The following is a 10,849-nucleotide window of genomic DNA, read 5'->3' on the forward strand; positions in this document are numbered from 1 at the left end:
CAAAAACAGGGCTTCCCTGGTGGCGCAGTGGTTGAGAGTCCGCCTGCCGATGCAGGGGACACGGGTTCGTGCCCCGGACCGGGAAGATCCTACATGCCGCAGAGCGCCTGGGCCCGTGAGCCATGGCCGCTGAGCCTGCGCGTCCAGAGCCTGTGCTCCGCAACGGGAGAGGCCACAACAGAGACAGGCCCGCATACCGCAAAAAAAAAAAAAAAAAAAAAAAAAAAAAAAAAAAAACACAGGTGAGAGGAAATATTCTAAATTAAAGGAGACTAAATATAGATATAAGGGAACTTTGGGAGACAATGAGAGAACTGTACGTAAGATAATTGTATTACTCAAAATGGTAAATTTCTTGGGCACAATATTGATAGTGTAGAAAATTTCCTCCTTCTTAGGAGCTACATCTTCGGAAATTCTTGCAGTGTCATACAACCTATCTTCAAATGGTTTTACCTAAAAAAAATTATAGATACATAAGAAAGAAAAGGCAAATGTAGCAAAGCAGTATTAATTGGGGAATCTAAGTGAAAGGTATACAGGAATTCACCATTCTCTCCTTTTAGATTTTTCTGTATGTTGGAATGGGGTGGGGTGGGAGAGAATGAAACACAATTTATCTCCAATGAATACACCTGGATTCTTCAAACTAGAAACTTTCAGGAATTTCAAATTGATAACCTCCATAGGTTCTTCGAGAATGAAAACTGTGTTGGCGGGCCTCCCTGGTGGCGCAGTGGTTGAGAGTCCGCCTGCCGATGCAGGGGATACGGGTTCGTGCCCCGGTCTGGGAGGATCCCATATGCCGCGGAGCGGCTGGGCCCGTGAGCCATGGCCGCTGGGCCTGCGTGTCCGGAGCCTGTGCTCCGCAGCGGGAGAGGCCACGGCGGTGAGAGGCCTGCATACCGCAAAAAAAGGAAAAAAAAAAAAAAAAAAAAAACTGTGTTGGCTTTTTTTTTTTTTTAATTCAAGTACAATTGACTTACAGTATTATGCTAGTTTCAGGTGTACAACATAGAATTTTGTTGACTTTTAACTCCCTTTCTCAAAGATTTTGTTTCGGGCCTCCCTGGTGGCGCAAGTGGTTGAGAGTCCGCCTGCCGATGCAGGGGATACGGGTTCGTGCCCCGGTCTGGGAGGATCCCATATGCCGCGGAGCGGCTAGGCCCGTGGGCCATGGCCGCTGAGCCTGCGCGTCCGGAGCCTGCGCGTCCGGAGCCTGTGCTCCGCAACGGGGGAGGCCACAACAGTGAGAGGCCCGCATACCGCAAAAAAAAAAAAAAAAAAAAAATATTTTGTTTCGCTTTTGTTATTTTACTGGCTTTATTAACAACATTTACAAAGAAACTAAAACTTGATTAACAGATAAATTAAGAGACCACACTGTAATTACAAAAATTAAGTTCATTTCACAAACACAAATATATTTTCTCTTATGGCAAACAAAGACCTTACCCGTCTCCTGGGAATTGGACAGCGGATATCTGGTTGGTCACCAAAGTTCTTATAGGTGATGTAGTTTTCAGAGCAAATCAGCACTCCACTTGGACCATCTGACCCCCCTGGAACTGTCAAGAGAAAATGAAACTCAGCAATGATTTGACATAACCATGAATTACAATTTAGCCTTCAATTCCTTCCCTCCTTCAGCACAACTTGAAGGTACAGTGTGCCTGAAGGTGATTAACATTCAGTGTTTCTTTTCCCTGATAGTTATGCTAGACAAGGATAGGGCACCATTTGGGGAATCTCAGCCTGTCCAGATCTCTGATAATGCATCTAAATGTTTAGCTCCAAGCCCAGAACTCAGTTCTTAGGTTCAGACCTATAATCCAACTACCTCCTGGACACTCTCAACATGGATATTCCACAGCAGCTTAAAAATGAACATACTCATAAACAAGTCCAGAATTCCTTCCCAAACGACCTCCTGGGTTCTCCACCTTAAAGAACACTGTCATCAACCAACAGACCAAACCAGAAACAAGGATGTCATCCTTCAATTCTCCCCTCTCCCATAGCCCTAGTGATTCTACCTCCTTAGCAGTCCTCATGCTGCGAATCTCTCTTGGTTTAGTGAAACAGCTTCCTGACCAATCTCCTGGCTTATTATCTTCCATTCCATTACCAAAATGTAAGCTTGTGATCTTTTAAAAACGTTCACCTTTAACATGTCATTATTTTCCTGCTTAAAAATCCCTCAGTAGCTACCTCCCACCTCTACCCCATCCCTTTACCTCCAATAATCCAATCACAATGAGCTTTCAGTTCTTTCAATGAACCATGTTTTTTTCCTGCATTTCAGCTTTTGTGCATTCTGCTCCATTTGGCCACAACAGAAACTCCTCCTCCGCCCCTGTTACACTTAGCTAACTCCTAACTAGTCCCCAGTTCTCAGCTGAGAGCACTTCTGAAACCTTTCTCTGACGCATTGCCTTCCTTCCCTAGGTTAGGGACCCCTCCTCCATGCTGTCATGCCATCTGGCACACTCTGGCAATCTTTTTGTTACTATCATATAGTCACCACTACACTCAATCTTGCATAAAAGGAGACACCACATCTAATTTTTCATCACTGCAGTCCCAGGGCCCAGTAGACTGATTTTGCACATATTGATTGTAGAGGCTCAGTAAAAATTTGTTTTAATGAATGAAACCCTCATAAATGAGAAATACAATACATTACAGCAAGTAATTAAATACAACCTATTTTCTAAAATTCTTCTGCTTAATATATAAGAAGTCTCTTCCTAAGATTTAATGCTCAAAGACAAGCGCTGTTTTGTATTTTTCTTCTCTAAAATCCTCCCCCAACAACTGACATATTTCACTTTAGACATCAATTCAAGTGTAAATGACTTGAAACAGAAAGGACTGCATCACTGTCTTACTCAAGCCTGATGAAATTTAGATTACCACAAATACAGTTGCCCTCATTTAGTCTTTTAATATGAATTAAACTAATACTTATTCTTCATAGTGAACATCTTTGAGCTCCTACAAAAATCATACTTTGCTCCGGTGCATCTAAAACACTGTTGATCTGATTTGCTAAAATTTAAGATTTTTGCACCCATAGTCACAAGTATAACCAGCCTGCAAATTTTTCTTATTACTATCCTTCTCTATTTTTGGTACTGAAGTTATATTAGGCTCATACAACAGTTTTTATTCTTTTTTCTAATCTTTGGAGAAATTTAAGGTCCCTGAAAATTCTGGACCTTAAATCTTCTGAGAGAAAAAACTTTGGATTATTGTTCCAATTTCTTTAACAAATGCTGGTCTATTCAGGTTCTTAATTTCTTCTTGGATCAATTTTGGTAACAGTTACATTTGTCTTTTCACAGAGCCAGGTTTCGATTTTTGTAATCAGTGAAAGATTGACTACAGTTAAGACACCAGAGCAACCAATAGTAATCAATATTCCAAGCTGACTGCTCTTTTTCTTCCCTGACCCCATTAGAGGATAAGAGTTAACCACATGAATTTCTAACCTTGCCAAAACATAGACAAGGCACTCAGGTTTACTACAAATGGATTATAGTTTCCAAATCATATTAAGCCAAGTGCTAAGTTTGAAAATAAAATGGACCAAGCAAAATGGTACAGAGCAGCTCTAAGAGAAAAGTACCTGTAATAAGGAAGTTTCCATGTTCCTCCAAAGGTTCACTGTATTTTCGGACCACATGATTTAAACCAAGGTCTAACTCATAGAAAGTAAGTGTCTGCTGGGTATTAGCCGCTGCTTCCCCAGTTGGATCATTGTCTGCTTCCTAGAGAATAACAGTGGCACAAAGACTAATCAGTACCGTAAAATCAAACTTTCAAAACTGGAAAGTAAAAAAGAGTGGATATATGCATATGTATAACTGACTCACTTGGCTGTACACCTGAAACTAACACAACATTGTAAATCAATTATAGTCCAATAAAAATTATTTAAACTAACAAACAAACAAACATAGCTGGAAAGGGCATCAGGATTCCTCCATTTCACAAACGAGGAAGCAGAGGTCCACAGACGCCAAATGGTCTGCCAAAGTTCACACTAAGTAATGGCAGAGTGAAAGCAAGAACCCAGGTCTTCTATTTCTGAGACCAGGGTTAGCTCTACTAGAAAATACTGCTTTCCTCTCAAGCAAAAGAATGGCATGCCTCATCTTTCACTATCTCCCCATGAAAAAAATATCCCAAATACACTTTCACCTCCTTTTTCAGGGAGGTTTTCCCAATAAATACCCTGTTTCCACAGAAAGACTATTCAAATCAGGTAAATTCTGAAACACTCCACAGTATTTCAGAAAGGTATTTGGAATAGAAAAAAAAAATTGTGAGCAAGTAAGATATAAGAAATGCACAATGAAGAAAACAATCTCAGGAAAGCACCAAGGTGAGTGGAAGAAACCCAAAGGAGGGAGAGGGGGAGAAGGGAGGGGAAGGAAAAGGTGGGTAGAGAGATTGAGACTCCCCCCGCCATTACCTCATAATCCATTTCCAGACAAGCAAACATTGGATTTTCAAATCCCACATCTACTCCGACCACATGATACACTAAAGTGTTCGCTTTGTGGGCCTCCAGTGGAGATGAAATGGTAAGCCGGGCTGCAGCATCTCTGTTCAAGATATACACCAATTTCTGTTTCTCAATGGCGCCTGTTGAAGGAGAAAAAACACAGAAAAACTCCAGATAATGAAACCAGAGGCTACAGAACAGCTAGATTCACGTCACAATTATTTTCTGAAAGTTCGTTAATAGCCAGTACTAACTCTACAAGTGTATGCATGCTTTAGGATTTTGCTCTCTATCATTAAAATAGACAAGAGCATAATTTTACTCCCCTCCTTCCTAACAGGGATCTTAATATCCCACTAACTCTTCAAAAATTTTTATGACAAACTAAACAATAATTCATAGAACTGCCAGCTTTATTCTCTGAATTAGATCTAATGATTTTGTGACTGGTCAAAGAAGGTTGCCCTCTGGAAGCCGGATCAGATACACAGAATTTTCTTCAAGATATTTATCAGAGAAGAGACATGAATGTGAATCATCACTTCAGGCTGATGAAAGCAACCATATTCATTGTCTAATAATATAAAATCTTACAGTGTAGCCTTTTTGCTACACTTAAAGAAATGGAAAAACACCCATTTCCAACTAGATAAGAAGTAGAAAAGGTGTGTTAAAACTTCTCCCACTGTTTTAAAAGGAAAAGCAACTTTAAACTTTAAACATCCAAAATGATCCAAACTTTACCCAGCTGAGTGATTTCTTGGCACACTATCAAGATCAGCATTGTTATCCTGAACTGAGCTTCTTTAAGAGTCAAAAAGTCAACAGAGTAAGTCACTCACTAATCATAACAGCTCGCCCTTTGGGATCCACAGCTAAGAACTGGCCAGGAACAATGCGGCGGCATCCACTCTTGCCAAAGGTTTCTTGGTGAATTTTCTCAAACATATTCTTAGATGGCTGGTATTCCAGGATAACAATCCGACCTGAGTCACTGCCAACCACAATGTAGTCTTTTGTGCCACCTGTCAACCTAAAGGCCATGAGTGACCGGATGACACCAAATACTTCCACAGTTAGTAGAGTGTGTACTTTGCCGGTGTTGGGGTCAGGGCGAAGCAGCTCCAAGATCTTTCCCCGGGAAACAACAATTTCCTGTTGTTTGGTTCCTGAAAAACATGAAAAATAAAGATCATGAACAATCAGAACTAGTAACCTGAATGGATCAAAATTCCACTAAAGGGACTTCCCTGGTGGTCCAGTGGTAAAGAATCTGCCTTACAATGCAGGGGACACGAGTTCGATCCCCGGTCAGGGAACTAAGATCCCACATGCTGCAGGGCAACTAAGCCCACATGCCACAACTACTGAGCTTGCGCGCCTCAACTAGAGAGCCTGCATGCCGCAAGCTACAGAGCCCATGTGCTCTGGAGCCCGCGCACCACAACTACAGAGCCTACGCACTCTGAAGCCCTCACACCACAACCAGAGAGAAAAGCCCACGGGCCACAAGGAAAGATCCCGCCTGCCACAACTAAGTCCTGCCACAGCCAAAAAAATAAATTAATTAAAAAGAAAAGCCACAAAAGATAAATATAACTGAGCTGGCGGCTTAGTATTTTAAGTTAATTTATTCTACTTTAAAAGGTACTTTTCCTGGGCTTCCCTGGTGACGCAGTGGTTAAGAATCTGCCTGCCAATGCAGTGCAGGGGACACAGGTTCGAGCCTTTGTCTGGGAAGATCCCACAGGCCACGAAGCAACTAAGCCCATGTGCCACAACTACTGACCCTGTGCTCTAGAGCCCACAAGCCACACGTACTGAGCCCGTGAGCCACAACTACTGAAGCCTACATGCCTAGAGCCCATGCTTCGCAAGAAGAAAAGCCACCACAATGAGAAGCCCGCGCACCACTATGAAGAGTAGCCCCTGCTCACCGCAACTAGAGAAAGCCCGCGCGCAGCAACAAAGACCCAACACAGCCAAAAATAAATAAATAAAATAAATTTAAAGGCAAAAAAAAAGGTACTTTTCCCAGAATTTAAAACATCTAACAAAAGTGGCATCAAAGAAGAACTTTTCAAAAATGGTCACACAAGTTATTTTTAAACTTCCTTTGTATTTTTCTGAGATTTGCCATCAATCTGCATAATTCGGAGTTGTCTACAAACGATATTAACATATAATGTTTTGGGGACTTCCCTGGTGGCGCACTGGTCAAGCATCTGCCTGCCAATGCAAGGGACACAGGTTCAAGCCCTGGTCCCAGAAGATCCCACATCCCGTGGAGCAACTAAGCCCGCGCACCACAACTACTGAGCCTGCTCTCTAGAGCCTGAGCCCCAGCTACTGAGCCCGCGTGCCACAACTACTGAAGCCCGCGCGTCTAGAGCTCATGCTCCACAATGAGAAGCCACCGCAATGAGAAGCCCGCGCACCACAACGAAAAGTAGCCCCCACTCGCCGCAACTAGAGAAAGCCCACGCGCAGCAACAAAGACCCAATGCAGCCAAATATAAATAATTTAAAAACAAAACAGAAAAAAACATATGATGTTTTGCTTCGTAAAATTAAAAATTACCAAAGGCTCTTTCTAGCCCATCTTTAAGGCTATTGTTCTAAGAAATCATATTAACTTTTTGGGCTGTTAGCTGTAATATCTCAAAGACCTTTTAAAGCTACCACCTAATATATGCTGTGTATTTCTAAACTGACTCCTAAAAAGCTCACTTGCTTTCATAACTGCAATCAACACCTCCAAATACATAACAGTCAACTTGTCCCCATCTCTCCCTGCTATGTAATTCCACCCAGATGAGTTGTCATCACCTTTAAACTAAATGTTTAAAATATCCAAGTTCCTCCTTCCCCAAACACACTCTCTGGTCTCAAGTAACCTGCTATCAATGTTACTGTCATTTTCTCTGCCACCCAGGTTGCAAACTCATATTTTCTCTTTCTTTCTATCCTCACTGCCCTAATACAGATCCTCACTATCCAATGCCTAAATGACTTCCTATCCTGTCTGATATGCCACTCCTACCCACCTCAATCCATTCTCATTTGCTCAATGCCATCACTTATCAGGCCACCTTATTTTCCAAAGGTCCTTTGGAAGATCAAGTACTCCAAAGTGCTTTAGAAACTGTAAAGCATCACATAAATTACAATATTCTCTAATGATTAAAAGATTTTTTTCATAATTTGTTTTAGAAAAAAGGTTTGATATTGAAAAAGTAATTTGAAGCATAAAACTAGTAATATTAAAAATGCTAGGAATTCCCTGGCACTCCATTGGTTAGGACTCCGCACTTCCACTACAGGGGGCATAGGTTCAATCCCTGGTCAGGGAACTAAGACCCCACGAGCCGCGTCATGTGGCCAACAAAAATTTTTTTGAATGTTAAGCTCAGAAAGATAATAATAGAAACACTTACCAGAGAAGTTGCCATGAATGGCAAAGCTGATGCCCGTGGCTCGCTGCAAGGTCAAGTTGTACAGGAACATGGTAGCAGTAACACTGAGCCACCCGCAACTCCACAATCCAGGCCTTGGTTATACCAAGTCAAAGCAAGCTAAGAGCACATAGAAGCAGAAAAAGATCAGCTGTGCAATTGTTATTTTAACAGACATTTCTGTGTGGGAACTTCTGGCTGAAGACAGCAGAACCAGGAGAGTAAGGCCTATTGAGGAACGACATACTTATAATTAAGAGTGCCTTCTACATACCAGGCACTATGCTACTATACACTCTGTTTCAACCTCACAAGAAACCTATGAAGTACTCAATATTACACTAATTTTACAGATAAGAAAATTGAGCTAAGAAATTAAAGTGTCTGCCTGAGGTCACATAACAAGTAGTAAAATCGCTAGGAGCTGGGATCTGTACCATTAAACCAACACTGTCTATTTGACTTTGTCACAGAAACTAAGTAGGTCTATATTTACTTGTATTTGAATAGGCTCTACTTTCACATGGTTCAGAATTCAAAAGCACAGCAAAAAGCTGACTCCATCCATTCCCTAGCCATCCAGTTTTCCTCCCTGGAGGAATCAATTTCACCAAGTTATAGTGTGTCCTTCCAGATATTTTCTGTATGTACAAAGAAAAACATATTAATACTGTCTATTATCCCTTTTTAACTAAAAGTTGGGCACTGAATATCATACACTCACATCATAGTGCAACTGATTTTTTATCCCTTTACCTATCTTTTGAGATAGCAACAAACAAAAGGCTTTCTCATTTTTATTTTACAACTACATAGTATTCCACTGAACGGGTATATCACAATTCATTTAGCCAACACCCTATTGATGAACATTGTTTCTTCCCAATCTCTTGCTATAATAAACACTGCTGCAAAGAAAATCTTTCATATATAGGCCATTCATATGTGCATGACTGTATCTCTAAACTGAACTGTCACTTCAGGAGCAAGCCTCCCCAAAGAAGTATACGGTCACAGAAAAGGATTCTTCTCATCAGACAGAAATGCAGACTGCAAACTGATGCACTTCTACCATAAAAGAATTACCAAAACTACACCTATACACAGTTACTGCTGGAAAATAAACTGAGCTATTTTTCCTCAATTACAAAAAGAAGGAATCTTGAAATTCAAAGTCATCACTGTGTAATTAATGTACGAGTTTGGTTTTGTTAAATGAGAAAAGAAAAATATGAGCAAATGTCCTTATAAATAATAATCATTTGGGGGCTGGGCAAGAGCAGGGTGCCTAAGAGAGTAAAAGATCCTTCAGTCTGGAAACAGGTCCTGAGAGATATACATTCTCCTACTTGAAACCAAGGAACATCAAGGAAACCAAGGAATGTTCTTCTAGGATCACAGGGAAAGAAGAAAAAGTCTTGAGATGGAACAAGAAGGGAGTGAGAAATGACCTACAAGAAGAAAAACAGAAAAAACATACAGACACAGAGACGTAGATACACACACACCCAGAAGGGCTTAGACACTGGGAAATTTCCAGGGAAAGTTGTGCTCAGCTTAAAGTCTGGGTAAAAAATAGGCAGAGAATGTGTTAAAGCTGCTCTCTGAAAAGTAGTGAATGTGATTCTCAGACATAATTTATTCTGTTGCATCTTGCTCTTATTATAAAATTCCAAACATAATCTCAGATCTCCAATTATCAACAACAGAATTTACAATGAAAGCCCTACCATGTTGTCAATGTGATCCGTGTTGCACGACTGATTACGTTAAAAATAAAGAATTTTTTAGAAAACAACAGAGGAAACCACAGGCCACTTCTGAAACCTGGAAAAGCTTTACAACCTATGCTATCCATTACTATCTTTGGAATTCATTTTCCCCAAACCTAGTTGGATCCAGGTTTCCCAAGTATTGTTATATTGGGTAATGGAGGAAGTTGCACTCTGGAAGCAGACCAGCCAAGAACAATATACCAGGAACCAGTAACGGCCAAAACTTGGTAAATTTTGATTTCCCCGCTTCTATCTCCTGCCTGTGAATACTAGGAAATGAGCCTGTGATTGCTTCTCCACCCCTTCTCCATGTGCCAAAAGAACATCACCGCATGAGAATCAGAGAAGGAAACAAGTCGCCCAAATGCCAAAATACAAATACAAAAGTCTTGATTTCAAAGGCTGAATCCATTACTTACACTTTTAACACCCTCGATCTTTCCACCCTCCCGTGTGTCGTTTACTTTCTCCAGAAGACGTCCCTCCTGCTCCTTCTCACACCTCCCCCAGCGCCTAAAAGGTACGCAGTTTCTAGAAAGCTTATTTTGAGCCAGGCCTGGTTCCCACACTGTGAACGGAAACGGGAGACGATTCCCTAAAGCCGCCCCAAGCATTCCCTTTCCCGTACCTCTCGGGCCTAGCTGCCTCAGAAACCCCTGCCACAGGCCCGGCCCACCCTCCTACATGGCCGCTATCCGCCTCCCCGGTCTCGGGGAGGTCGGGGAGCTGTTTCTTTACCCTGCAGCCAGGAGGATGGCGTAGATATCCGACAGATCCTCAGTTTCCTTCAAGCCCTAAACAACCACCAACGCCAAGGCGCCGGCGTCCGCCATTAGCTCCTAAGACAGGGACCTTCCGGTTGGCGCGCGACGGAAAAAGGTCCCCCAACCGGCGCCTGAAGAATGTATATATATATATTTTTTTACTGCTTCTTTCTTGCTTCCACACAGCACTGAAAATTACTTAAATATACTTTATGACCGTCACTTTTTCCAGGAGAATAGGAAATGAATTGACCTTTTAAAGTAGACTTTAAAAAAAACAAAAAACTACAAATTCATTGGGCACTGCCGTGGGCAGCCCCAAAGACGTGACGCGCCAACGAG

The 10,849-nt window shown here is 41.6% G+C and overlaps 1 protein-coding gene and 1 non-coding gene across 3 annotated transcripts in view; both read right to left on the reverse strand.

Annotated features, from left to right (window-relative positions):
• SF3B3 (splicing factor 3b subunit 3) overlaps nucleotides 1-10,602 on the reverse strand; it is a 47,664-nt gene extending 37,062 nt beyond the window's left edge. For both annotated transcript variants that reach the window (XM_060083300.1, XM_060083299.1), the window contains exons 1-6: nucleotides 10,482-10,602; nucleotides 7,951-8,088; nucleotides 5,356-5,682; nucleotides 4,481-4,653; nucleotides 3,632-3,773; nucleotides 1,456-1,568 (exon numbers count right to left, since the gene is read on the reverse strand). In XM_060083300.1, the coding sequence (XP_059939283.1) occupies nucleotides 1,456-1,568; nucleotides 3,632-3,773; nucleotides 4,481-4,653; nucleotides 5,356-5,682; nucleotides 7,951-8,020 (825 nt within the window). In that variant the 5' untranslated portion in view covers nucleotides 8,021-8,088; nucleotides 10,482-10,602. The remainder of the gene's footprint in view (nucleotides 1-1,455; nucleotides 1,569-3,631; nucleotides 3,774-4,480; nucleotides 4,654-5,355; nucleotides 5,683-7,950; nucleotides 8,089-10,481) is intronic.
• On the reverse strand, nucleotides 4,985-5,064 carry LOC132481016 (small nucleolar RNA SNORD111). Its single transcript, XR_009530727.1, has one exon. It is a non-coding gene; the product is annotated as a small nucleolar RNA SNORD111 (small nucleolar RNA).
• Nucleotides 10,603-10,849: the final 247 nt, after the last annotated feature.

Source organism: Mesoplodon densirostris, chromosome 19 (assembly GCF_025265405.1).
Source record: "Mesoplodon densirostris isolate mMesDen1 chromosome 19, mMesDen1 primary haplotype, whole genome shotgun sequence".
NCBI lineage: Eukaryota > Metazoa > Chordata > Mammalia > Artiodactyla > Ziphiidae > Mesoplodon > Mesoplodon densirostris.